The 26394-nt window shown below is 37.0% G+C and overlaps 2 protein-coding genes across 2 annotated transcripts; one reads left to right on the top strand and one right to left on the bottom strand.

Moving 5' to 3' along the window:
* Positions 1 to 349: 349 nt before the first annotated feature.
* On the top strand, positions 350 to 2129 carry LOC125225521 (protein ANTAGONIST OF LIKE HETEROCHROMATIN PROTEIN 1-like). Its single transcript, XM_048129275.1, has 2 exons — positions 350 to 897; positions 1123 to 2129. Exons 1-2 carry the CDS (start codon positions 589 to 591, stop codon positions 1993 to 1995), a joined length of 1182 nt encoding a protein of 393 aa, XP_047985232.1. The 5' UTR covers positions 350 to 588; the 3' UTR covers positions 1996 to 2129.
* A 3581-nt stretch (positions 2130 to 5710) lies between these two features.
* LOC125225481 (semaphorin-1A-like) lies at positions 5711 to 26062 on the bottom strand. Its single transcript, XM_048129225.1, has 11 exons — positions 25723 to 26062; positions 16049 to 16196; positions 15081 to 15177; positions 14427 to 14478; positions 11130 to 11382; positions 10132 to 10325; positions 9815 to 9956; positions 8979 to 9660; positions 8497 to 8810; positions 7693 to 7882; positions 5711 to 7365 (listed from the first exon to the last, which is right to left on the bottom strand). Exons 2-11 carry the CDS (start codon positions 16137 to 16139, stop codon positions 7143 to 7145), a joined length of 2238 nt encoding a protein of 745 aa, XP_047985182.1. The 5' UTR covers positions 16140 to 16196; positions 25723 to 26062; the 3' UTR covers positions 5711 to 7142.
* Between the last annotated feature and the right edge of the window lie 332 nt (positions 26063 to 26394).

Raw genomic sequence — 26394 nt, 5'->3', positions numbered from 1 at the left:
AAGCGCGGAGGCGCCAGCCTTCCCCCCCTCCTCCCTCCTAAATTAAGGGGGGCTCTCGATGCCTCCCGATCTTTATCTACTCAGGGCCACCCAATGAACAACTGTGCCAAGTCTCAGTGCTTAATCACAAAATGCAGGGTTCCCATACAAGACATAGCAATAGCGTCCCCAGTATTAGGTTTCTACAAATACGAAAGTCGCCGAGCAACTTTGTCGCCCGTGTGCGCGGGGTCTAACTATGTAGTAGGCGACGGAAATATTCGAACGATTTTGAAACTTATCTTATCTGTGTAATGTTCTCTTGACAGTTGACAACTTGACATTTAACGATACGCCATTCCATTCCCAAAAAAAAGGATACGGTGTATGGTGCGTATTTTATTTTTAGGCAAGTAAAAAGTAAACAGAAGAATAACACACACGCGTCACAGGAACGTATACAGGAATAGCCTTTTAATAATTTTATACGTACACAACGTCTCATAGTTATTGTAATTTGAAAATAATTGAATTTTCTTGTGTGTTTACATGAATGTTTTTATTATATTGGCATGAAAATTAAGTGTTGTCGAAGTTTATTTACTTAAGATGGATTCAATGAGCAAGAAGTTCATCACCGAAATGTTTTTGGACAGCGACAGTGTTACATCTATAAACAGGCTAGTGATTGCTGTGGCTAAAGTAGTGAACGAAAACGTTGAAAACATTTCAACTATTAATGATGTAATTCAAAAAGAATATGATCAAGCTTTGCTCCCCATTGACACAAACCAGCAAAAAGATGTTTTTGGGCTTTCAGTCCCAATCAGATCAAAGAACTTTTATGAAGAAACCATTGTAAATTTTAATAATGATGACTATATAGAATTTTTCAAAATGAAAAAGAGCACAGTGGAGGTAAGACTACTTTAAACTTAATAAATTGTGAACAATTTATTTGAAACTAAGAATATCAAATCTAACTATTCACATAAATATGGCTTGGATTTATAATCAATACATCAATAGGTATTGTTTATGATACTGTAATTATTTGTGGTTTACTGCCAAGTCAAGTAATACAAATTAATTAAAAATTTATTCAGACATGCAATTTATTAGACCATTTCTTTTCATTTTCAGGCCCTCGTTAAACTTTTAAATGACTTAGTAAAGCCGGGGAGCATTGTGCCTTTAGATAAAAAAGTGCATGTATTTCTTTGGCTGTTAATCAACTCATCATCATGCAGTGAAGTTGGCCTCCTGTTCAACCTGCATAAATCAACAGTGAATCTGATATTCCATGAAATTGCTACACTGTTAACAGAACAAAGATATAATTTCATCAGCTGGCCATCAATAGAAGAGCAGCATCTCACAAGGGTGAAAGTTAATAATAGATTCAATTTCCCTAATTGTGTGGGTTTTATAGATGCTTGTAGACTCAAGGTGTCATCTATAAGAAATAAAAGATCTAAACCTGATATTGTACTTCTTCAAGCAGTCTGTGATGAGTCGCTCATGTTTGTAGATATTCATGTTAGTGAGATTGGAAGAACAAGGAAAGGAAAAGTATTTAGAGAAAGTAAAATAGCCCAGGAGCTGAAAAATTTTGTTGATTTTGAAAATCACATTTTAGGCGACTCTCAGTATAAGTTGAGGAAAAATTTGATAACACCTTTTTCAAGTGAAGAATTACTAACCAGTGAAGAGATGAAGTTTAATGAGGTTCACTGGAAAGCCCGTTCATATATTGGTCATGCATTTGAGATGCTTAAAGAGAGATTTAGGAAGTTAAATCATATTGACATCAATAGGCATGAAACTGTTAAAACACTGATATGTGCATCCTGTGTACTTCATAATTTCATTTTACTCCATGAAGGATGCTCAGATTTGAAAGAGGAAACAATTGCTTGTAATGATGGTGTTGTTATAGATACCGATATTGTTAAAAGTGCTGTTGAAAAGCGCCAATTCTTATGTAATTATATTAATTATTTAGAAAGTACATAAAATTCCGTTTTACCCACTAACAGTTTTCAGGACACTTTACTATGTTGCTCTTTTAAGGTTTGTTACAAATATATAACTGCCATGTGAAGCAAGCATAAATAAAAGAACATTTTTGTAATAATGTGTTTATTTCATCTCTATACACCGTGTTTCACTTAACACTAAAAACCTGAAAACCGTTTGTTCAGAATCGAGAGTAGAATCGATTGAGCTATATCTTGATGGGGGTAATATTTTTTGTTTTAATTTGTATTATTAGTTATTGTTTACGTGCCCATTCTACAAATTCGTAATACATTGTGCATATCATATTGCTAGAATCGTCCCACGATAAGTTTGCAACGATTTTCACACCCTCGCCAGTGCAGATGTTATTTTAAACGTCAAACTTTGATGAAATTATGACGTTTACTTAACCCTTGCAGAGGCGGGGCTATTAAAATCTATGCAGACTTATCGTGGGACGATTCTAGAGGTTGTATACCTTTTTCAGTATTTAGGGGTATATACTGGATGGTTACTTGGACGATTATTTTTTCCTCTACGAGTTTGACGTTGTGCGTCACATTAATTTTAAAGTTTATCATAAGTCATAACAAATTGAACTCTTACCTAATTACAACCTTGTCATTTTGAATGTTAGGTTTAAATTTGCTTACTGCGTCACCTGTCCAATTTGAAGTTACCTGTGACACAGTTTAACGTGCTTTACAGTGACATAGCTGTCTATTGGTAAACCTTATGTCGTTGCAGTAACGTACACAATTAATCAGTTTTAAGGTTTACGATGGTAGCTAGCAATTATTTTATTGAGTGTAGAGTTAAAAGTCGAGTAGAGCTGCACAGAAAACTAAATATTCAATTAAAAAAAATAAATAATCATCAAATTAAAAAATGAATATTCTAGATACGTTTAAAAAAATAAAAATCAGTTGGGGTGTCTGAGGTTTTGAGTGATACCGGAAACACGGTGTATAAGTAGTTTGACCAAAAATTTGAATTGCCGAAAAATTTAACTACCTTTTGGAGTCCTGTAAATTAGCTTTGCAACGTAGTTTTAAACTCGTCAAGTCGTCAGAAACTTACAATGGGGTAACTACCGGTGGGGGCAAATTATTCCAGCATTAAGAGGCACCATAGTGGAAACTGCCTTTAATTATTGAAGCCGGAAAAGCGGAAATGATACCTTATTGTTGCTGCCGCATACATTTCATGATGCCAACGTGATTGATTAAATTAATTTATTGGGTTGGTAAGAAAGTAATGAGCGAATCATAACCAATATTGTAATTTTTATTTAATTTATTATTTTAATCATTTATCAAAAATATAACGGCCTTCGTTATCTACTACTTGTCTCCATCGTTCTGGTAAAGAATGAAGAGCATCGGCGAAGAAGTTCTTAGGTTTAGATTCAAAAAACTCAACTATGTACTGTCGTAGATGGGCTTGATCATCGAACTTTTTTTCATTCAAGGCATTGCTTAGCGATCTGAACAATGCGTAATCCGTAGGTGCCAAGTCTGGAGAGTACGGTGGATGAGGTATCACTTTCCAACCTAGCTCCAATAGCTTTAGCCGAGTCACTTTTGCAATGTGTGGGCGAGCATTGTCGTGTAAGAAAAAAACTTTAGCAGCTGTGGACGATTCTGACAGATTTTTTGGTTTAAATTTTCAAGCTGATTACAGTATACTGATTAGGGAATGCAATCCCGACTCGGGGTTGAAATTTCGGGATCCCGCGGGATTAGAAATATCAATCCCGCGGGATCCCGGAATTTTCGGGATCCCGACTTGTTTAAAAAAATATAATATATTCGGATGACTGAAGAAGCCAATAACTGCTTGTTTGCGATAATTAGGTTAACTAAAATAACATATTACTTGAAAGAAAATAAAAATCTTTATTCTTTAATCTTACTAACTAAATAATTATCAAATTTTACGAAAATTAACATAAGTAAATTAGGTAATCAATACAATAAGCATATTTCAAGTTTCAAGAGAATAAGGAAGTAGTTAGTTACCTACGAGTTATTTTGAAAATGACTCCTTAAAAAACAAAGGGTATTAATTGTGTCATCTGCTAAACGACATCTTCCGTAGCAATGTACCCAGCTGCTGAGAATGCCCTCTCTGACTCTACACTGGTTGGCAACAGCGTGGCGAAGCAATTATATGCAAACTGCAAAAATCGCCCCCTTGTTCCTCCACACTCAAATAAATCCAATTATTTTTTTATGGTAGACTCTAATTTGACCAAGTTCGTGGATATACGTGTAAATGGACTTTTGGACGCTCTTAGAGTTTCTTCTAATTCCTCTTGCAGCGATGTATTAGTTTGTGCAGCACGTAAATTTAAATCCTCTGCAATCACTGAAAGAGGCAAGGCAAGTTTTCTAACGCTGTTTGGCGTACCTGCCGCTCGCGCCCCGAGTGGACGTGTGTAGCGTTGCTGACCACTGCCGCCCAATCCCGTCAATCCCGAACGGGATCTCGTCAAATTATGCGTCGGGATTGATCCCGAAAATTTACACGAGATCTCGCGAGATCGGGATCCCGCGGGATCGGGATTGCATTCCCTAATACTGATGCGGTAACAGTCATTCCACTTGGTAGGAGTTCCCAGTGAATAATACCATGAATATCCCACCAAACGGACAGCATAACTTTTTTCGGGTGAGGCTCTGTTTTTGGTGCCTCTATTCCTTTTTCGTTTGGAGCTAGCCACTGACGTTTGCGTGTGTGATTTATATATAAGACCCATTTTTCATCTCCAGTGATAAGATGGTCCAACCAGTTGAATGTGCGGCGAAAAGACAGAAGTTGTATGCAGATATCAGCACGGCGGTTTAGTTGATCTCTATCAAGTTCGTGCGGTATCCAAACACTGTATTTGTAGTTTTTTCCCAACTCGTGTAAATGTGTTTCTATGATGACATGAGAGCAGCCTAACTCGGTAGCAAGAGTACGACTCGTTAGCCTCGGATCTCCTTCAATTAAGGTTTTTAATTTGGCTACATCAATCTTCACCGGTCGACCTGACTTAGGTTGATCTGATAATGAAAAGTCGCCACTACGAAACCGCTGGAACCATCGTTTCGCCGTGGCCTCAGACACAACTTCAGGAGCAACACGCTGACATATATTACGCACTGCTTCGGCGGCTGAATGGCCAGACTGAAATTCATATAGTAAGCAATGCCTTACATGCACTTTTAATTCGTCCATTTTCTTCCTTATATTAGCTCGGCGACAGCTAGTGAATGACTGACGAGAAACTGTGCGACTCGCCCTTTATATACTTTCGACCACAGAAGATTCTAGAACTCTCTCAAAAATTTTATGTGGAATTCAATCGATCGCTCATTACTTTCTTACCAACCCAATAGTACACGGGATTTATATGATAGTGATACCTCATGTCATGTTTATGATGTAAGCTTCAATTATCTAGACATGCAACATGAAATAAAAAAAAAATTAAATAAAACTCTGCTAGCTATGATGTTTCCAAGATAATTTCGAAAAACCCATTTTTCGGTTTTAAAACCCCTCTTGCTTTCGGATCATAAGGGATTTTGATATATTATGTTCACCTAACAATGGGAGTCCGTTTCCCTCATACTCGTAGGTACCTACTGTTATTTTTTCCTCAACTATTAGCATTTTAGGGGTTTTTCAGAATGTGAGATATGGAATTGAAACTACGTCGTAATGTAATAATACTTTATTTCTCCAGTATTATTGGAAATTGATAAAATTGCTAAATATTTAATTGGTTCACTACAATATAAAAAATATGTAAAACAAAAAGTGATTTTGAGTATACTGGATTTCTTGATTTCTGTTCATTAAAACATCACAATTTTACAATTGCTTGAAAACTTATGTAGAAAATAGGTAAATATTTTAAAATAAAATTATAATAATAACATTTTATTTAAATGTCATGATACTATATAATAGCGTTATTTTCTACTGCTAGTCAAGTAGTATATGTACACGAACAGATTATCTCCTTATCTTAAAACTTTGTTTCACGGTGGGAAAACTTGCTAATTTTTAGATCTCTGGTGGTTATTTCAGCCCAATTTACCTTAATGTAAAGATTTAGGTCATTCAAGTCAGTTTATAGAAATAAATTATGAGTAGGTGCACACTCAGAATATGATTATGGAAGGTAATCAAACTTATTGTAGTACTAATTTTATATGAAACAGGAGTAATGTTTACGTAACCATGCAGGGAAGCATATGATATTGATATTTCTAATACCATTTAATAATATTTACATTATTATAATTATAAAACCATACATGTCACTAGTTGAAATAATGTTTAAGTAATTTGATGCAGCTTGAATCATAATCACCAGGATATTTATTTCTATACACCCGATTTTCATACATTTTAGGCACTAAATTGGCAACCTACAAGGCACTATGCACTTAGCACAGCAATTTTAATGCTATAATTATATTTTATTTTCAACGAAATTTATAATATGATCTATTTCAATATAAGAACATATTTGTAATATGTAACTTTTTTGAGCTTCTTCTACTCTGCATCTACATAATAGAAACAATGTACAATCTAATTCTATATATTTTGTCTACTATGACCCAACGTATGTATTGATTAACTTCACAGACTTGAATAACGAGTATGATATTAGCTCTCCCTGCTAGCTATTTCAGCATTATATACAAATTTAATATAATATTTACATAGCTCAATGCATTTTATTTCTATTGTAATTACCTATGGAATGTTTTAAATAGATATTCAATACTAAAACCGATATAATACGATATAACACAAAAAAATGTTCATATTTAAATATAACAGTCAAGTGTGTATTTTCCACAACAAATTCAGTTTTAGTGTTAAACACCTCGTTCATTCTTCAACCATTTAGATACTAACTAGTCGTGTCTACATCTGATAAGTCTATATAAATAAAATGCTTCAATATCGGCGCATATGAACGTCCCGGGATACGTATTTATTGTTGTCCGTCAACCACACATAATATTTACAAGAGCTGCACACTATTCACTGTAACACTAGTCCGTTCTCGTCTTGGCACGAAATGTTTATCACTTGTCAATGGACCCGTAAAAGGTTTGCTTGGGTAGGTTTCAAATGTAAGTCTTTTTAACTTTCTGTAGCGTTCCGCACTTGAGATCCTTGTCGAGCGACTCGGTGGAGTTGCGCAGGTCGAGGGTGCGCTCCTTGCCGAGCTCGAGGTGCAGGTTGTCCTGCTTGGCGAGCGGGCACACGTTCGCCACCATGTTCACGTTCTTGGAACGCGGCGGCAGGTACGCTGAGTTTGCGTTCAATGGCGTTTCTAGCGGGCTTAGCCTGGAAACAAATGTGTCATCTTAGGATGTTTTTGTTTATATTTTTAAGCATAACTAAACAATCCTCCATGACAAAAACAGCTTCATACCACTGACAATACTGTTAGCTGTACATTTGTAATCCTTATTACAGGGGCATAAGATCTACCGATGGTTAGTTAATAAGAGTGTTGCTGTTAGTACAATTTTAGACTTAAACAGTCAGTTATAAAATTAGTTACTAATAGAAATCATTAACTCACTAAATTTTATTACCATTTTGTTAATTACCTATAAAATACTCTACTAATTACTAATACTAAGAATTCATTCATTCCTGTATAATTACCTGTTTAAATGATTGTGTTGTTCATTGAACGGTGAGGTATCGGTAAAAAATGGGTGTCGAAATCGCCGGGAGAAGAGATATCCGATGACGAATCCCACCATGAGGGTGACCAGGCAGGACGCCACTACGGCCGTCATGAGCGCCTGCGCGCTGTAGATGTTGCCGTCGGCCGCGGCCACTGTTAGTGAATCTGTTAACGAATACGTTTCTTTTATTTTCGGTTATTAACATCTTGTGTTATTTAAAAAAAAAGTGTATTCCAAATATAACATAGGAATAAATATTATTTTAGGATAGTTTTTGGTAGTTATTGTAGTTAAGTGTAGAAGAACACATTCACATAATCGGTATGGTAACAAATGATTGTTCAAATCCGCCTAGTTGTTACATGTGGTAGAGCCTATCTGTTTTCTAAGATCAAGCTATTTACATAAATTAGTTGAGGGTTGAACCCCTCGTATGCGGCCTGTCAATTTTGGTCATTGAAATAGTGACCTTGAAATTTAAAGTAATAGTCTAAGCATACGAGGGGTTAAATTATTGTCTTGATAGGCTTGATTTTTAACCCCCGACGCACAAAACGACGGGGTGTTATAAGTTTGACGTTTCTGTCTGTCTGTCTGTGGCATCGTAGCTCCCGAACGGATGAATCGATTTAGATTTAGTTTTTTTTGTTTGAAAGCTGAGTTAGTCGGGAGTGTTCTTAGGCATGTTTCATGAAAATCGGTCCACTATGTCACAGTCGGGGGTTTTTTCAAAATTTTAATTTTGTGGTTATTAAGATCAGAAGTACACATTATTTACCTGTTTCGTGTTTGTTAGTTTTCTCTTCGGATAGAACATTTGTTTCGACCACTTCTATTAATATTTCATTTTGAAAGTCATCAGTCTTTCGTGTGTCGGGTTCGGATATCACGGGCTTCTTTGTGCCCGGATTTCTATTACTATGTCGGTCGCCCGGTAAAAGGGCGGGAAGTTTATTACATATTTCAGTCTTTCCGTTCTCTACATTTTGTAGGAATCTCTCTGGGTTCGGAAATTGTCTGTTTCCGACCCAAGCGCATTGTTGTTGCTTCGAGTCCCATGCGCAGTGAGGGTCTTGCAGTGCCACACATTCCCTGAAAGTTAACAATATCTAATCAGTACAGTAGGATAATACCTAATAAAATTATAACTAGAAAGATAACTTTTAGGTGTGCCAGTTGACGTATCGGATAATGTACTTTCATTTAGTACTTAACTGATAAGGCAAGAAAACTAAAGTAAACAATAAAACGCTGCCATACCTGCACGATTGCACGTTGCCGCAGTGTGATAATGAGACGGCTTTAATGATGTCACCCGACGCTATTATCAGTTTCTCCGTAGTGAGGGCCACGTGCATCTGCTTGATCGGGACGCCTTGTGGTAGCACTTGCACTTCAGAGATCACGGCCGTCCTCACGGGGTTTCTACCGTATTCATCGGTACTCGAATCGAAAACTCCATCGTTGGCTGCGACGTTCACTGCCTTTATTACCCTACCGTCGTCGGTGCCGACGTATATAACGTCGTATTTGTTGCCATTCATGGCCTGTACTTGAGGATGAACAGCGATAGCTGAGAATCTATATTGTAAACTAACTCTCGTCAATATTGGCCTCTGCAGGAACGACGAAACTGCCTTATCCATCAGGGGATGCGTTTTAATAAAGTTCACTCCCGAGTCGGATAGTGTCCGGCTGTCTTCTACGCAGGCACCTGGCCTAGGTTCAGGAACTTTGTCCTTTTCTAATGGCAGCCAGTTAGAGTTCATACTTTCTTGGCCTTTGAACGGTCCTTCGAATGCGTCTAATATATCTCTCATGGCAAAGGCGCACACTGCTGAGCCTCCAATAGCATTTTGCGGTGTAGTAAATACTGCATATATTATGTCATTTCTGCTGCTGCCACTGCCATAAATGCCGTTGATTAGTTCCGTTGTCGCCTCTGAAATATTTATAATGCGTTATTTATGCATCTCTTTTCGTTCGAAAAGTGAAAACTTGGAGCGTTGTGAGAGTTTTATTTAAGACACGAAGGTTTCACCTATTTTGACACTGAGTGACACCCAAATTTGACAGCAATTATCAGTAATACTTACGAATTTCATCAAAATAAAATGGATATTCCCCAGACATTGAACAGTTAAGGCGGGTCTTCAAAAATGATGTCCACCGGTCACTGAATGTGTGTGGCCCTCCTTTATCTTTTAGACACACTCTGGCTACTCTTGAATACACCGACTAAAACAAAAATAAAAGTTAGCGAAACGAGCATTAAAAAAATAGCCATCATAACATATTAGTTAACCGCCATGATTATCGTTGAGCAAACCTCAGATTACTTTTAAAGCATTATGACATTAAATGGCGTGTAATTTTGATATTGACGCAATAACACAGGTAGTTTGTGTGTTACCTTGCCGCAGTTCATGTATTCGACGGCGGTTTCGCGGTAGAAGAAGTAGACGTGGCTAGTGGAGGCAACGGCGCCGACAAACGAGGGGTCGTTGAGCAGGCGCAGGTCTGAGCGCTCCGTGCGCACTGGCTCACGGTAGATTAGCGGGTCCGTGCCGGAGAAGTCCGCCGCTGTCGCCGTGTACAACTGACCGTCTGAAAAAAAAACATACAGTTTATTGGTTTAACTCACAAAACAAAGTACAGTTTAGTACTTCGCCAATCAAAGCAAATAATCAAAAGTTATGATATAGATACATAACATAGATCGTGTAATTTCTCCTCTTACTTACTTGCTGTTTTATGTACAAGAGCTCGTGTATTTTTACATTATCTGTCCCCGTAAAGAGAGTAAGTACCTATGTACTTACTTATACTTAATCATTACTACGAGAATACCCACAAGCTCTTCTAATAAATGCCAGAGGTAGTAGTATCACGCTTATGTTATGTCGTAAAAATAGTGAAAGTAAGTAGGTTAGACATTCAGCTGTCTCAATGTTTTATGCAAATTACAGGCAAGTCCATTAACGGATAGGTAAGAGTCAAATAAGGAATCGTGCCACTAATTATGCGGTTTCTTCATCCCATTCGTGTCTGTACATTACTCGAACTTACTGTCATTAAGTTTAACTGTAATTTGAATAGCGGTTTCGAAGTGCACGTTGTTCGTTTTACTTCTTATTATAGCGTATTATATTTGCAGATTATCACTAGAATTTTAGAATATAACGGCATCTAATGTGGGTTGGATGGGACTAACTGTAAAGGCTATAAATTGATTCATATCGCAGCGTCGCGTCGTGTTCGGTGCAACCCCTCTCTGGGTGGCGCGGCGTCGTGCCTTCTCCTTAGATGATCATTGCTATGTGTGATCACGCCGCAGCCAGGAAATTGTGATTCATAAAGGTTAAGCTCATCATTGGCATTTAGAAGGAAATATTGGCTTGTGAAGCTTACCGGCAAATATGGCGCTCGAATTGTGTTGCGGATCGTATGGGCAGCGGCCGGTTCCGTCGAACTCCTCCAGGTGTTGGGTCGGAGGGTGTCGGGCGTACCGCCTGCACAGCGGTTTGAACGCGTTGGTGCCGCAGACCAGCAAACGCCCGTGCGACCTCGCTGCTACGCGGGGGTAGTTTTGACATTCGTCTAGTGATTTTCCTTTCAACTGGCATAGTTCCGTATGAGCATCCGTCGAATTCCATTCCAGGCGCTGCGAACAAATGTATTATAAACTTAAAAATGTAAACCAACCATGTTATGAATGTATCAAAGGATGACTAATGAAACTCCCACAGTATGTATCAATACAACTTGATTAAATAATCAATACAGTCATGTTCCGTTTTGGCTCATTTGCACAATTTGTAAAGAGCGTGAGCTCGTTTCGTAACAGCTAGTTGTAAAGTGACAGCAGCTTATTGTGTCGTGAGCAAACAAATGTCAGCTGCTCATCTCGGACACGTTTACTACAAGAGACTAATATAAATTCAGTAGACCAGTTTTGTATGATCATATGTAAATATTATATGTTTTATTCCTGCTCTCACTACCTACTTATTATTAGTTTCTTTCATTTAAACCTTTAAACCGAGTTGGGACACATTTGGTCAACATAGTGAACACAAGGAACGTATACCTATACATACATAATTTGAGTTAGAATTTCGCTCTTTAAATTTAGGGACCTATTTTGGATTATAAAGGTTCGTAAGTATCTCCTTTCCAAAAAAGTCATGAAAACATATCCATATTTTAATATGAAATCAATGGCTAAACTCATTCAAAGTATCTACTTAGTTAACAAATATACCTACATGCGCCATCATAAAATATTCCACTAAGTCGGTTTATGTTTAGTGCATGAAAGTAGCTAACGGCACGTGGGCAGTTAAGTTCCTATTAATAAATCTCGGAGACAAGGTATCTTTCTACTTGCCAGTTACAAGGTATTGCACTTTGCTTCGAGAATTCTAGTCGCGCATTTGATAGTACTTAGAGTCCCGTTACGCTGCGTTCTATCTATTATAACTAACAGTGCCTATTAAGTTACTAAGACTTTAGCCCAAGCGCAAAACTGGGGCGACGCCCCAAATTCTAGTTTAGTAAAAAATTACAATTACCTATTGTTTTCTTGTCGTAAATTATTTGTTTACAGATTTTTTATATTCTTAACTTAGCTTTTAAATATCATCATATAAAATTACAACATCATACCTATTTATTAGTTCTTATTTACGTGAATATTTTTTTCAGCGGCAGAAAAATATATAAGGCGTAGCGAGCATGTTAGGTACCCTTGGCTATTAGTATTCGGGCTTCGAGTTATCGTACGGGCACCGAGTCACACGTGAATTATTCAACGATAGGGCTAGGTTTAACATGTGACATGAAACTTTAAAGTGTTTTTCAAGGTTTCCGATTTAAAACATAAGAACGATTAGGAACATCATCGACATAGGTACGTGTAGTGTAGATACTTACTGAGTAGAGTTGTTACCAAGTTATATGTATTAAAGCCGTATGAAAAAAACTTTTTCAGAATGAATAGATATTACGGAATTCACGACGATAATAATTAAGTAAAGTATGTATGTGTTTTTGGAGAGCTTTTACTTGTTCATACTTATCACATAGAGCAGGTGGGTAATTTCAGTAATTTAACTATTTGATCTAACTAATACGTATACTTTCTAAGTTACAAAGCTGCCCTCAAGAATGAATTAATAGAATATTAGTTTCAGCGATCGAATTTTGCTGCGCTAAAGCAATATCGGGCGGAGATGGCAGCGCGCCAAACACCCTCGAGCCGCCCTACGTCCGTCGTATTTTTGTTTCATGCGCACATTGTGATGCCATTAATCGTTGCCCGCTTGAATTATGAATTGCCAAGCGGCGCTCTCGGTTATCTATTATCAGTCATCCCCTAGCGTGCGCAACGTCATTTAGGCCCGAATAAAGCTATGTTGTCATGGATTCAGCATTTTTACTGCATAAACACAAAACTTCCGTTTTGAGTTTCTATTTTCCACTACTTTTTTCGCGTTTACATGAAAATTAAAAGACGTTGAGGCAATACCATCCATTGCCTTAGTTTGCGTTTTATCCTCACCATTTGAAAAGTAGGTAACATTTTTTCGCGTTTTCCTTCGTTAATTCCGTTTAAGTACTTAGTAAGTTAACAGTGGTTAATCCACAAGAATTAAAATTTCAGTTCTTCTGGCGGAAGAAATCGCGTTATCCATACTGAGTCGGATATCTTTTAACAACAACATATTGTGTTGTTTCGAAACAACATTTTTATTTAAGTAAATAATCTCGCACGATTTACAAAATAAACAGTTCGCCGAGCGAAATGGGTCGTAACTAAGAATAAACAGAGAGTGCAGCGGAAAGCAGCGGGACGGGGAGCTGTTGTAAAGTTGTTTGCGCAAGATTAGATACATAAACCTGTAGTAGTGCGATACGTGGCTTTCGGCGGCTGCGCCGGCGGGTCGCCGACCGGCCCAAACTGCCGTCGCGCTTCAAGGGTTCCGTAATTAATGTTCTTGACTACCAAGTATAAATAAAAAAGAGTGACTTCACATATCCAGAACTTTCGGAGTCTATATCAAGTAGCATAGTATCTTGTTTTGATTATGCATTCTTTTAACTAGTTATAAGTTATATTTGCTAGACACAACAACTTTTCTTGTTTAACTAAATAATAATTAAACTATTCTCAATCAGGAGGTAATTAAATTATCTATATTTTCAATGGTTTGCTCGTTTTAAAACTAATCACGGCTAAACTTTTAGAGTCGGTTAAAAATACTATAAATCATGTACAGTATACATATGACTGTGATATGATGGAATGAATTACAAAGATTATTCGTTATAAGATCCTTATTAATTTTTTATTACGGAGCCCTAATAAACCCTTATCTATCGGCACTTAGCAAAGGTCGGCTCGCCGAGCTACCGTTTAGCAACACTGGTCTGGTTGTTGTCTGCTCCAAAATCAAATACTATCGGTTCCCGGCCTTGTAACATTTTTTGTGCACCGCACCGCCTGTCGGTCCCTAGCAATATCGAAACATATCGCAGTTGAAAGACTTTGATATTCCCGGATGTATTTTTTGTACCTACCGGAGATTTTATAAAATAAAAATGCATTTTAACAACTCGGGTAAAGACACAATACCACCTAAAGAATAGCATTTCTCCAAAGAATAATATCCTTTAACATGCAAATGAATAATGAATAAACATTACCTGATCTAAATTCTCCGACAAGTCGTACAGGCTGAGGTTGTAGACAGTGTTTCTGGAACAAAATAGGTTAAATTAGTGGCGACAATTAAATATGCAAGCCGTAACAAGGTGCGTTTCGTTGGAGCAGTAGCGGGTCGTAGCGCCGAGACGGCGAGGTGCACACTGCACACCTGCCCAAACACAACTTAACATTCCCCGCGTAGCATCTTTTTATGGAAATTAGGCTATTCGATGCTAATTCTGTTTTACTTGGTAATCATCACGTTTAGAGCTCGGATAAAACTTGAGGCTCACACAGGAAAAAATATATTTTATTTTCTTTCGTTACGAGGTAGGCGAGCAAACATATTCCAGACATGGGCCCTGGCACGACCGGAAATATCATCACCACGTTGGCGAATAGAAAAGAACATGGAGAAATAATATTAAACATTAATTTCAACGATACATTACATATTACATATGTACTAAATTCCAGGGGGTTCTAAAATGTGAGAGATCAATTACAATGGCCGGTATCTATTAGTATAGTGATATTGGAGATGGCTGAACCATGAACCTACAATTCTGAACACCATTTGTCGACGAGTTCATGTTGTAACCAATATTTGCTTTAAGGACTAAGGATATCCAAATGGTTTAAGTATAGCTTACCTGCCACCGACAATAATGGAGAAGTCATCCTTATCTAAAATACGGAAATGATCTGGCGCTGCCGCATCGCCGACGAACTGTTCTGAAGTTTCATCGCCTGTAACAAATCGATAATAACTTAGTTTATACCGAGTCACTGACTTAATGGAGTTACGATTCGGTATGAAATTAATATTCGTCGTATTACGGGCAAGCTAGTGGAGGAATGAGCAAGCATGACCTGCGATTTGTGGCCGCGCATTACCCGACCGCCACATTACGCTGTCCGTTAGGTTTAGTGACAGCTTTCCCTTCCACTACCAGCTTCGTGCGTAATACACAGCCTAAAGCCGAGGAAAATGGAACCATATATCATAATAAAAATTAAAAAATAGTGAATATATGCGACTATTAACAATTAATAGGTAATTTTACCCATCATGCCTACCATATTTTCCTGTTAAGCAATCTATACATTTTTTCCTCCACATAACTAACATCCATTTTTTAGCAAGGCCCAATATCTGGGATCAAGCGAACAATGCACTCATTGTGCAGCGTTTATCAACAATGTGAATTTACGATTTCGTAATCATCGGTCGGGAAATTCTCACGTATAAATATGACACGCTTTGTTGGGTCCTTGCACCTGTGTAATTGTGAATTATAAATTCGATAGCGTGATCAGGTAAACACGTGTAACGGACGGTTATTGACGGTGCTTTTTACACGGGAAGTTTAAATTGCACTACGATATTTATCACTATGAGTCGTCGAACATCGCCAGTAGGTTGTAATAGGCGTGGAGGCCGATTCTGATTTCATTATTGTTTTGATACGATCTTGTAGATAGTCACATGATTAGGTACATCAGAATCGGCCCCCGCAATAGAGATCGTGTCAACTAAACAATCGCTAAGTGTCTGGCTTTCAGCTTCTATACTTCTACTAGTTCTGCTACTATGTATAATAAGTACTTAACTACTTACCATATTTGATATGTATGCGAGCGTTGGCATCGGGCATCCACGCCTGCGCTGTGGACGCCAGCAGCACTAGCACAGCTCGGGCGACGGCCATTGTGCCACCAGCCTATCTCGTCCTTTCTACGCGCGCCATCTTCCTCCGCCACGTGATCTGAAACAAACAAAAATACATGTCAAAAGCGTACACGCAGTCATTTAACTAATAATTAGAGAAATCAATTAATCAAGAGGTAACTACGTGACGATCCACATAAGAATGTTTTATTTGTTAATACCTTTTGGAATTTCTAAATACTTACTACTAGGTATTTAGACGCTTCATACACCTTATTTAAATCAGTCGTCTAAACTATTCGTAAGTTTGTAACTTAAGAAAGATGAAAGATGTTCCTTATACACCTTATAGTTAGTGTTAGTGCAGCCATCAGCCAGACAAACTAGATTAGGTACCATAGGTACAACTTTGCGATTTAGGATACTGACTTAAGTGATATTTTTAAAGCGCTTTACAATTTTCGCTGTCATTGAAAAGTTTTGGGTGATGTTTGAAGGTTGGCAGTCTTTTATATTAACTGGTCTCTGCTGACTCTGCTATTAGGCAATAATACATCAAGCCCATCCACTAAGCTGCGTTTACATCAATTATGATATTGATGGCCCGTAAAACGCGGTCAACTCTGTCGCAAATATCCCTATCTCTATTTTCACATGAATAGGCGTGTCTATCATGCATGAAATCCTAGTTGAGCAATCTTCAATAAGATTGGTTTATGTTTTATTTTATTGGTGTTCGTACAATATTGGCAAAACATTACTTATTTATAGGTAGGTAAATAAGTACATTTTCTCAAACATGCAATGAAATATTGTCTTTACGTTCCTTAAAATGGGCTGGGAAGTATGGCTTTTTGGGCGCAACAACTCGAGAGGACTGTAAAGGGATTTCATATTATTTTTCAGGCCTAGGCCTGCAAAGTAACTTTTTTTTATAAAATATTGTCCTTTAGAGCATTTTTTTTTATTTCATTGTATGTTTGAGAAAAGCACTGTACATGCCTCGGCGTGAAAACGGATTCCTCATTTTCCCGGCCTCTGATGTAATGTACTATTATATTTATGGGAAAGTTACGGTCAAAAAATGGCAGAAGTTTGGTAATCTAATCGAAACATTTAGAACTGTTTCCACCTACAGGTAGACGCGACGGGCTTCTTTAATTTATAATAAGTTTCGATCATGGAAAATTGCAGCGCGCAGCTGCGCAAGATTTTATTCTTGTAAAATAAGATAAATGGTTAGGAGCCAAATCTGTTAAATTGTTCTGAAATTAGACTGGCAACCGGTGGACTAATGTATTATCTCACATCGATGATTGTTATCTCTTCACATGCGTGGTACAAGGCAGCTCTATATTCGTGGGACACCGGAAATTTAACCAGTTAATCATAACACTCCTTAAAAACAAACTGCTTAAAGTAATTAATAATTACGTGACCTCGTTGTTAATTAGGTATCTCATTTGCACTTTTATAACACATATCTACCTGCGTAGTAAAGTACCCTGCTACCTATTTATGTTATCAGAGTTCAGATAAGTATTTAATCACTGAAGGTATACTTAGTCATTGAAAACATGTTTTTAATGAATGATCAAGTTTGCTTCTCACGCTATTTCAAGCTTTTTTTCATCGTCAATATGGAAATCGAGTGAATAAGAAAAAATAAATGATGGTAATAACGTAGTGGATGTCGCCCAGACGCACGAAGCTGCAGGCGAACCGGCGCGGTCTCACGGTGCGGGATGCAACGCACGCAGGAGGTATGCATCCTCCCGTTTGTCAGGATTCGCATTCTACTTTTTTCGTATTTAACTATTCTCGGCCATGCTAACCTGTCTCGTGATTGTGAGAAGCAAAACTCGATTGTCTGGTAGCGTCGGCCGTGATCGGTTGACTGCCTGCTTTGTTGTTTTCCTTTTAAGGTCTATCTTTTATTATTTGATACAGTTTCTTCTATTATTTGCTTATTTCCATGGGCGGCGATGCCTGCTTACCATCAGGCGGCTCGTCTGCTCGTTTGCTGCCTATTTCATAAAAAAAAAAGTTTGTATTCATGCATAAGAATTACCTACTTTTTGGGGTTTGTCTAGACAGATAGAGATCCTTATAGATCTTTGCAGTAAAGTCTCTGCAGTTTGGAACAGTGACCGTTGTTTAAAAAAATTCTATACACTTTCATTGATACTTATATCAACATTAATTTAGGTTATTTTTAGCATATGTTTTTAACAGAGCAAAGTCTGATAATATGCTCATGGATGCTTTTAAAATTTTATATATTTGAAGAATTTAAAACATTCGAACTTCTGCGATAAGCTACTAGACTATTAGTTTGGAGTACATTTAAACAATTAGTTTACCACCATGACTATAGCTACACATGATACTGAAACTCGGAAGAGATCTATTCGGATTATTCCATAACTGAATTCATCCAATTTGATATGCATTGTCACAAATATAATTAATAAGTACTACATTTACCCTCTCGGCACCAATAATTTTATGCAGCTCTAACATCGCTCTATTGTAGATTATATTGTTTACAGCCAAACCATGCAGGTTACAAGTGCGCTTTGGTTTAAACTTCACATCACGTTTGTCGTTAATGGTTAGACAGAGAAGAAAGAACGAGTACGTGTCGAGTGATTCTTATGGCTATATAAACACATTAAAATGAATGACTATAACATTAGAGGGAGAAAGAAACAAAGCGTATTTCACGCTACATTAACTTAACATTTGCTTAAACAATTGTCAATAGCTTTGTAACTAAAAAGGGTTGTGATTTTCCATAACAGAAGGCGTCATTCAGTGCACAGATGTGGTTCAAAGGATTGAGTGGGGTGCCTGCGCAAGGCGTAGAGGCGTGTTGCAGTAAAATAACGCTGGGCTCTTCTTTTGCACACCGATTGTTGCATTTTCGCAAAACGCTTAACAGAACATCGGTGCACTGCGCCTCGTTAACGCCAATTCTGCTGCCGGTTCGGTATATATTACTTCTGTGAACGTACAATTTATCGGCGCTGGATCTGGCGGCACAATTACTGTGCTAAACAAACGAGCGGTTATCGAGCGGAAGGTAATAGCGCCGTTACTCTAATAAATTATGTTACGGAGCAATCTTTGCATCATCGATATTGGTTAAGTACGCTCGACTTTGCAACCGGCGCACTAAAACATAATTAAGTTCGTGTTAGACCAAAATATTAAAGCAAACATCTGTTACAGACTGAAACAGCAAAAGTAATAAATATGATGTCGCGCACTAACTTCGAATACGAAATAAGAAACATACGAAAATGCAAAGAAGGGAGAATGAATATTTTATGGGGTGGGCTGGTTTAGTAACTAGCAAAGGAAAATATCATGAACATAATGTAGTACAGTCAAATTCAGAAGTAGCAGTCTCAGATTATGCGTCATTCTCGGTCATCAATCGTTTAAAAAAAAGTAGATTTATCACTATGTACAATCTGTGATAGAGGAGTTCGGATTCTAATTGTTCTTTGGGTTCTTTTGTTTTTTAATAATTTTAATTAGTTTTTATCTATTTGAAGAATAAGATTATTCTGAGGAGTAAGAATGCTATTGGTGGGTTGTTTCTACTATTGATGCCTTCTTTGAGTATGTAAATACTGAAAGTTTATGCTATGTATTTAACTATTTATCATCTCGCGCAGCAGTTAAATTTTTGGGGTCTAAGCGGATGGCAACTTGAGCGTGTGGAAAGTGTCTTCTGGATGGGGTTACATGTACATGCCTATGTAAGGTATAAACAAGATACGTTTGCAATTACGTAGACGTGGTTGACATTTGAGCTTGCGGCGTGGCCGCGGCGTCGGTCCCACGCGGGCGAGGCTCGGGAAACTGCGGTTCTTTCTTTGTCGACCACAATGAATATTTCTCACTGCCGTGCCCAGAGGATAACCTACAAGTACCGCGCATAGACGATAAATGACAGTTTTCGCCATTTTTACATATCAGCGTATAATTTATTGCCGCTTCTGGCGTTGTCACGCGTGAAATGTGTGTTACAGTAAATCTGGTGTCTGCTTAAATAACGTAAAAGGGATAGAGGATAACTACGTGATGCGACTGTCGAGTAGGCTTTCATACTACTTGCTTTGAATCATTCAGATGCTTTTGTTGCTTCAAAAATGTGAAAGGCGTTACAAACAACATTGACCTCCTTCGTTTTGAACTTAGCGATTAAATGATAATAAGTGATAACGATAACGGGTACATTGATTTCACGACGACAAGTATATTTAACATTACCAAGTTATTTTTTTTAGGGTTCCGTAGTCAACTAGGAACCCTTATAGTTTCGCCATGTCTGTCTGTCCGTCCGTCCGTCCGTCCGTCCGTCCGTCCGTCCGTCCGTCCGCGGATAATCTCAGTAACCGTAAGCACTAGAAAGCTGAAATTTGGTACCAATATGTATATCAATCACGCCAACAAAGTGCAAAAATAAAAAATGGGAAAAAATGTTTTATTAGGGTACCCCCCCTACATGCAAAGTGGGGGCAGATATTTTTTTTCATTCCAACCCCAACGTGTGATATATTGTTGGATAGGTATTTAAAAATGAATAAGGGTTTACTAAAATAATTTTTTGATAATATAATAGTTTCGGAAATAATCGCTCTTAAAGGAAAAAAAAGTGAGTCCCCCCCCTCTAACTTTTGAACCATATGTTTAAAAAATATGAAAAAACCGGCCAAGTGCGAGTCGGGCTCGCGCACAAAGGGTTCCGTAGCAGCAAATATTTAACCAAAATTACAGTTAAATCAACCTATCTCAAAAACTATAAGAGATACTTTGATCAAACCAAAAATCGTTGAAAGAGTTAATTAGCATGCATCACCTCTATTTTTTTTAGAATTTTATACCCCGTAGTTATAAAAATAGAGGGGGGGGACATACTTTTTACGACTTTGAGAGCTGATATCTCAAAAACCGTTCACTTTAAGAAAAATGTTTTTTAGAAAACTTTATATCATTTTAAAAGACCTTTCCATTGATACCCCACACGGGTATGTACATCGAAAAAAAAATTTTCATCCCTCAGTTACATGTATGGGGGCCCCACCCCAATTCTTTTTTTTTACTATTTAGTGTCATAATTTTGTAGCGGTTCATACAACACATATTCCCATCAAATTTCATCACTGTAGTACTTATAGTTTCCGAGTAAATCGGCTGTGACAGACGGACAGACGGACAGACGGACAGACGGACATGACGAAACTATAAGGGTTCCGTTTTTGCCATTTTGGCTACGGAACCCTAAAAATCACCAAAGTAGAACTTTGTAAAGACTTTCTAGGAAAATTGTTTTGAACTTGATAGGTTCAGTAGTTTTTGAGAAAAATACGAAAAACTACGGAACCCTACACTGAGCGTGGCCCGACACGCTCTTGGCCGGTTTTTTGCTTCATGTCTTACGCTTTTCTTTAGAAACATTGAAATTTCTAAATTAAAATCATTTTGTGCAATTTGGGTAAGGTTTTGTTTGATATGTAACCCTTTTTAAAAAGTCAGTTTTTTTAATTATATAATTCATTCATAGTAATATGTTATAGGTTTGGGCAAACCTAATTTGAATTTGATATAACATTGATGCCTTATGTATCCATAACATTACGTACATGTTTACTTCATGAGTGGGAACCAGTAATCATGCAATGTCTCAATAAAATATGTATGTATGTATTATACGTTTCACAAAAATATTTGCAGTCTAGTTTACAAATATCCACCGAGATCAGAAGTGCGATGTTTATATTTATTAATAAAACGTTAATAATAGAATCCATGTAACTGAGGTTATCATTATTATCGGCTGCTAAGTTTGTGAGAACTCAATAACAGCTATTTATTTCTTTATATAAATTCCTTAAAATTAACACTGACAGACAAGCTATACATGTTAATAGGAGGGTAGTTTTAGAGACTCATACAATAGGGTACACACTTATGGTCTTATGATTGATTAATAATCAGTAGCTAATGGAACTTCTGTGATTACGCTAGTTTGCTTGTGAAACTCGATATCTCCGTTAAATACGTATTATTCTTAATTTAATTGATTTGATACCATTTTTAGAGATAACGAAGTCCTTATACATACCGATAACTGACACTGATAACAATTGGATGGTGATAAGCAATAATGTGTCAACCCACAAAAACTAAAAAAATGAGATTTTAATGCCACGTTATAGCTGGATTTTTAAACTTCTATTTGCAAAAATGACCTTTTCATTTTGAAAATTTTCACTATCCCAAAAGTAAAAAAATAGGTTAACACAAATCCTTTATCGCGTGTTGCCTGTTTTGCATTAATGTGTCAAGAACCTTAACTTATTATAGTAATTGGCAGAAGACATATTTAAATTACAATAATGTGTTATGAGGGTTGAATCAACGATTTTTTTACACTTGACTCATTCTTGCAAAACGCAAAAAATGACATAGTTACCCACTATGAGACTTGAATGATTATTGCAAAATAATATTTTATTCGTTGTTTTATGCTACGACCCGTGTTATAAAATATAAGTCATTATTGTTAAATTATATTCGGGTCATAAATTGTTCGTTTTTGGTGTAAGTACCATGACACTATATTGTAAAATATAACTGTTCATATTAATTTATGTTTGAATAAGTTATGACTTAGTCCATTAGTATATTTTTGCACATGAATGGTAAATTCAGTACGAAATTGAACATTTTAAGTCATTAATATACATATTCGTTATTATAATTTGCAAACATTTTTTACAAGTACGTGTTTATATAAAAATCTAATATAAGCTACTATTTTTTTATAATTACTAATTACATTAAGACGTGTTAATGTATGCATAAAAATATTGTTTGATTTTTGAATACTTACTGAACGGTAGTTTATTATTTTGTTAAAGATATTTTATGTTTTGTTCTTGTACAAGTCATGAGTTATTCATAATTTAAATGACTTAGTCTATTTTATATTTTAGATAAGTAGTTTATTTTTTTTAAAGATGATTATTTGGTTTTTGTAACGATTTTTTGTTGAAAAAGCACAGATAATTTTAAATATGTGTCTAGAAATGATCATTACTCTAATAGTTAATTTATAGTATTTTATTCAACAGGCGTTTAAAGGAGGTCAAGAAATATGAGTGGCGTACTTTCCACGAGTATTTTGGAGTCAGTTAAACACCATTGCATACAATACTTTTACAACGACCATGCACTTAGTTTTTAATAGTTTTTTTTTAATAATTCTTGCGAAATTTACACTGTTTCCTGTATTGCAAAGGTTTGCACTGTCAGCTCATCTGCCCAAAGCCTTCCCGCGCACGCACGCAGTATCGTTAATGCAATGCGTTGCCATGATTACAGAACCAAACAATGCGTTTTCAGTTTTTTCGATACGCACAATCCTGTAAATGACGAATAACAGTTCGGGAGTAGAAAAATCATTAAAAGGTTTGATTAATAAATAATGTACCTATTGATTCCTACATACCTAATAACATAAGTGACCATGACTGATATGTTACTTAACACTTATAAAGTTAAAAATATGCATAGGTAGAGTATTTTACAACAACAATTTATGTGCTTTAACATGTTTATTTAAGACTCATAGATATTTTTAAACAATTAGCAAAAGTGGGTTAAGTATCATAACACAGTCTTGAAAAAGTTTGACGTCGTCGAACAATTCGCAATAAAAGAAAAGGGCATTATTTCGTCAAATTGAAGTTTGTTTTGAAATTAAGCTACAATAATCACTACTACTGAACGTATTATAGCTGAAAAACACAACAATCTATATAAAAACAATTTTTTTTAAGAGAAACACAAAAAAATGAGAAAAAATCTTTAGACGCCATTTTCTCAAAATGGTTGGCGTGTGGGTTGACACATTATTGCTTATCAGCATCCAATTTTACTGTGATATTAAGTATTATGTTATAATAAATATGCATGTTCCAGTAATTTACTTATACATTATATTATACCATTAAATAATTACCTATTGTTTTTAATTACCATGCCTCAATCAAGCACGAAAAATAAAATGCTTTATTTATTTAATGCAATGTATTTGCGCTTAATAATATTATGTAGTGTTGAACGTTTACAGTTACGACTAGGTTTCCTGGAATGAGATATAAAACGTATGCAAATGTATATGAAATTGTATTGCATTGCATATGAAAATACCATCGTTCGTTACCATCCCACTGAATTCGGCATTCTAGAATAGTTGATCATTTTTGTTCTGTGGAATTATCTCTCATGTGTTTAATATAGGAATCTTTTATATGTCGAAAGAAAGAAGTAATATTTACGAAGTTTGTAATTTAACTGTAACTAGAACAAAACTTAATTCATTAAACATTGCAGTTGGTGCAGAAGCTGTACCAAACAGCAGTTGGTACTTGGTAGAGCTAACTAAAGTAACTAAGTAAACTAAATACAATAACTGGGCCATGTCATGTCAGTTCAGTAGAGCCCCTCCTTAAAAAATCTCATTGACCTCTGGGTCGCCCTCAGTAAACTTGAGTTAAATTTCAATTTGACTGGCGCCTGACGCATCTTGCATTCAAATCTACGTATGTACTACTTCATTATCTTTAGTGTGACTCATTTACAACTACCCAGGATGTTGATAATGTCATTTTCATTCATTACGCTTTTACAACCACCATTTAGGAATTTGAGCTCTAATTGTTTTGCTGATTAAGTGATTATAAATAGATCTTTTGGAACGAATTTAGAAATGAGTAAAGGAAGTCTAAGCATTCTTGTTCGTCATATCTGCATTCTTGTTCGTCATATCTCGCATTCTCTCCGCAATGTGAACAATAGAATGAATACGTAAACGATGTTTGAGTAAGATATGGTAAAAAGCACTCAACCTTAGCTATCAGGTCAGCTTTCTTAATTAATAAATAATAAGGTACAGCGGGGCAATTTTGACTGCGGGTCAAATGAAACGTATTTTTTTTTCTGTTTTACAATGTTTGCATTATTAATTAGAGTGTCCACTGGTTAAATATGGCACCCGTGTTCAGTGGATACGTGTGGAACTCAACTTGATAGTGTAATAATGAAAAAAATGGATCAGTTACAATCGAGATTTGCCCCGCGTGACCTTATACAAACAATAGATGAGTGATTTTAGTTTAGACTGTATAACAAATTCCTGTGTTTCACGTAAATTCCCAATTGTGACTGTCAATTATACGCATATAAGGTATATTCCACGATTTACAACTCCCTACCAGCCTGTAACCGACTACATTATCGAAAATGAATACAAAGGCTAACAAGCGACTCTAGAGCTACATTTATCTTTATTATAGTGAAGTTCAACTCAATATGCCCGTAGAGTCGACGACGTGGAAAGGGCACGCTAAGAGTGTCAACAATGTGTGCTCTCTCCTTCTCTCCCGTTGCCTCTACGCCATCCACCGGGACTACGGCTTTTTGTTTGTTTGTGGCGACCGAACGCCCCCACAAGCATACACTGCTTTGAGCCCATGCTTGTGTACATAGTACACACACTCGTAACAAATAATAGCTCTAAGTATGAAGAATTGACTACTTACCAATTTAAAGAATACGTTGATAGAAATCCAATTTACATCCAAATCGACCTGATGGTCATCGCATCACAATCATCTGGAGAGCCAAATCCGAGAACACATAATTTTGTCACTCATTACCAGACGCAGTCTGGCCACTGATCACGATTAAATCACAAAAGCAGCCTACGTGTCACTCAAGATCACAGTTGTAACCGGTTAGGAAGCGGGAGAGTAGAGCATAAACTTGGATGCAGTGGAGCTTAAGAAAGCGCGGGCGTCGGTCAGGCGAGCGCAGCGGCGTGGCCTTACTCGCGCAGCGCACTCGGTACTGGCGCGGGCGGCGCGGCGAAGGAAAGGCGCCCCACCAACTGGAGCCCGAACTTGCCCGACACCCCGGCAGCAAGCTTACTTGCCTCTAGGCTTGTGCCGTTTCGTTCGTTGATCGGACCGCTCCGATCTCGTTCAATCGCTCCCACGAACTAGTTCGCTCTTTTAGGTCTTTTGCTCATTTAGTTCAGCCAGACCAGCGACCACTGCGGTCGGAAAGATCAGAACGAATGGGACCGAATAGTGTCAAAATGATACGAATAGTCCACAGATAGTAACATTCCGGGCCGAAAGGTTGTAAGTAACCGAAGTTTAATATGAAAACTTGACTTTTTTTGTTGTTCTGCTAAGTAGCTCTCGCTCTCG

Source organism: Leguminivora glycinivorella, chromosome 4, assembly GCF_023078275.1.
Source record: "Leguminivora glycinivorella isolate SPB_JAAS2020 chromosome 4, LegGlyc_1.1, whole genome shotgun sequence".
In the NCBI taxonomy this organism is placed as follows: Eukaryota; Metazoa; Arthropoda; class Insecta; order Lepidoptera; family Tortricidae; genus Leguminivora; species Leguminivora glycinivorella.
This window is presented reverse-complemented; position numbering and strand designations above follow the sequence as displayed.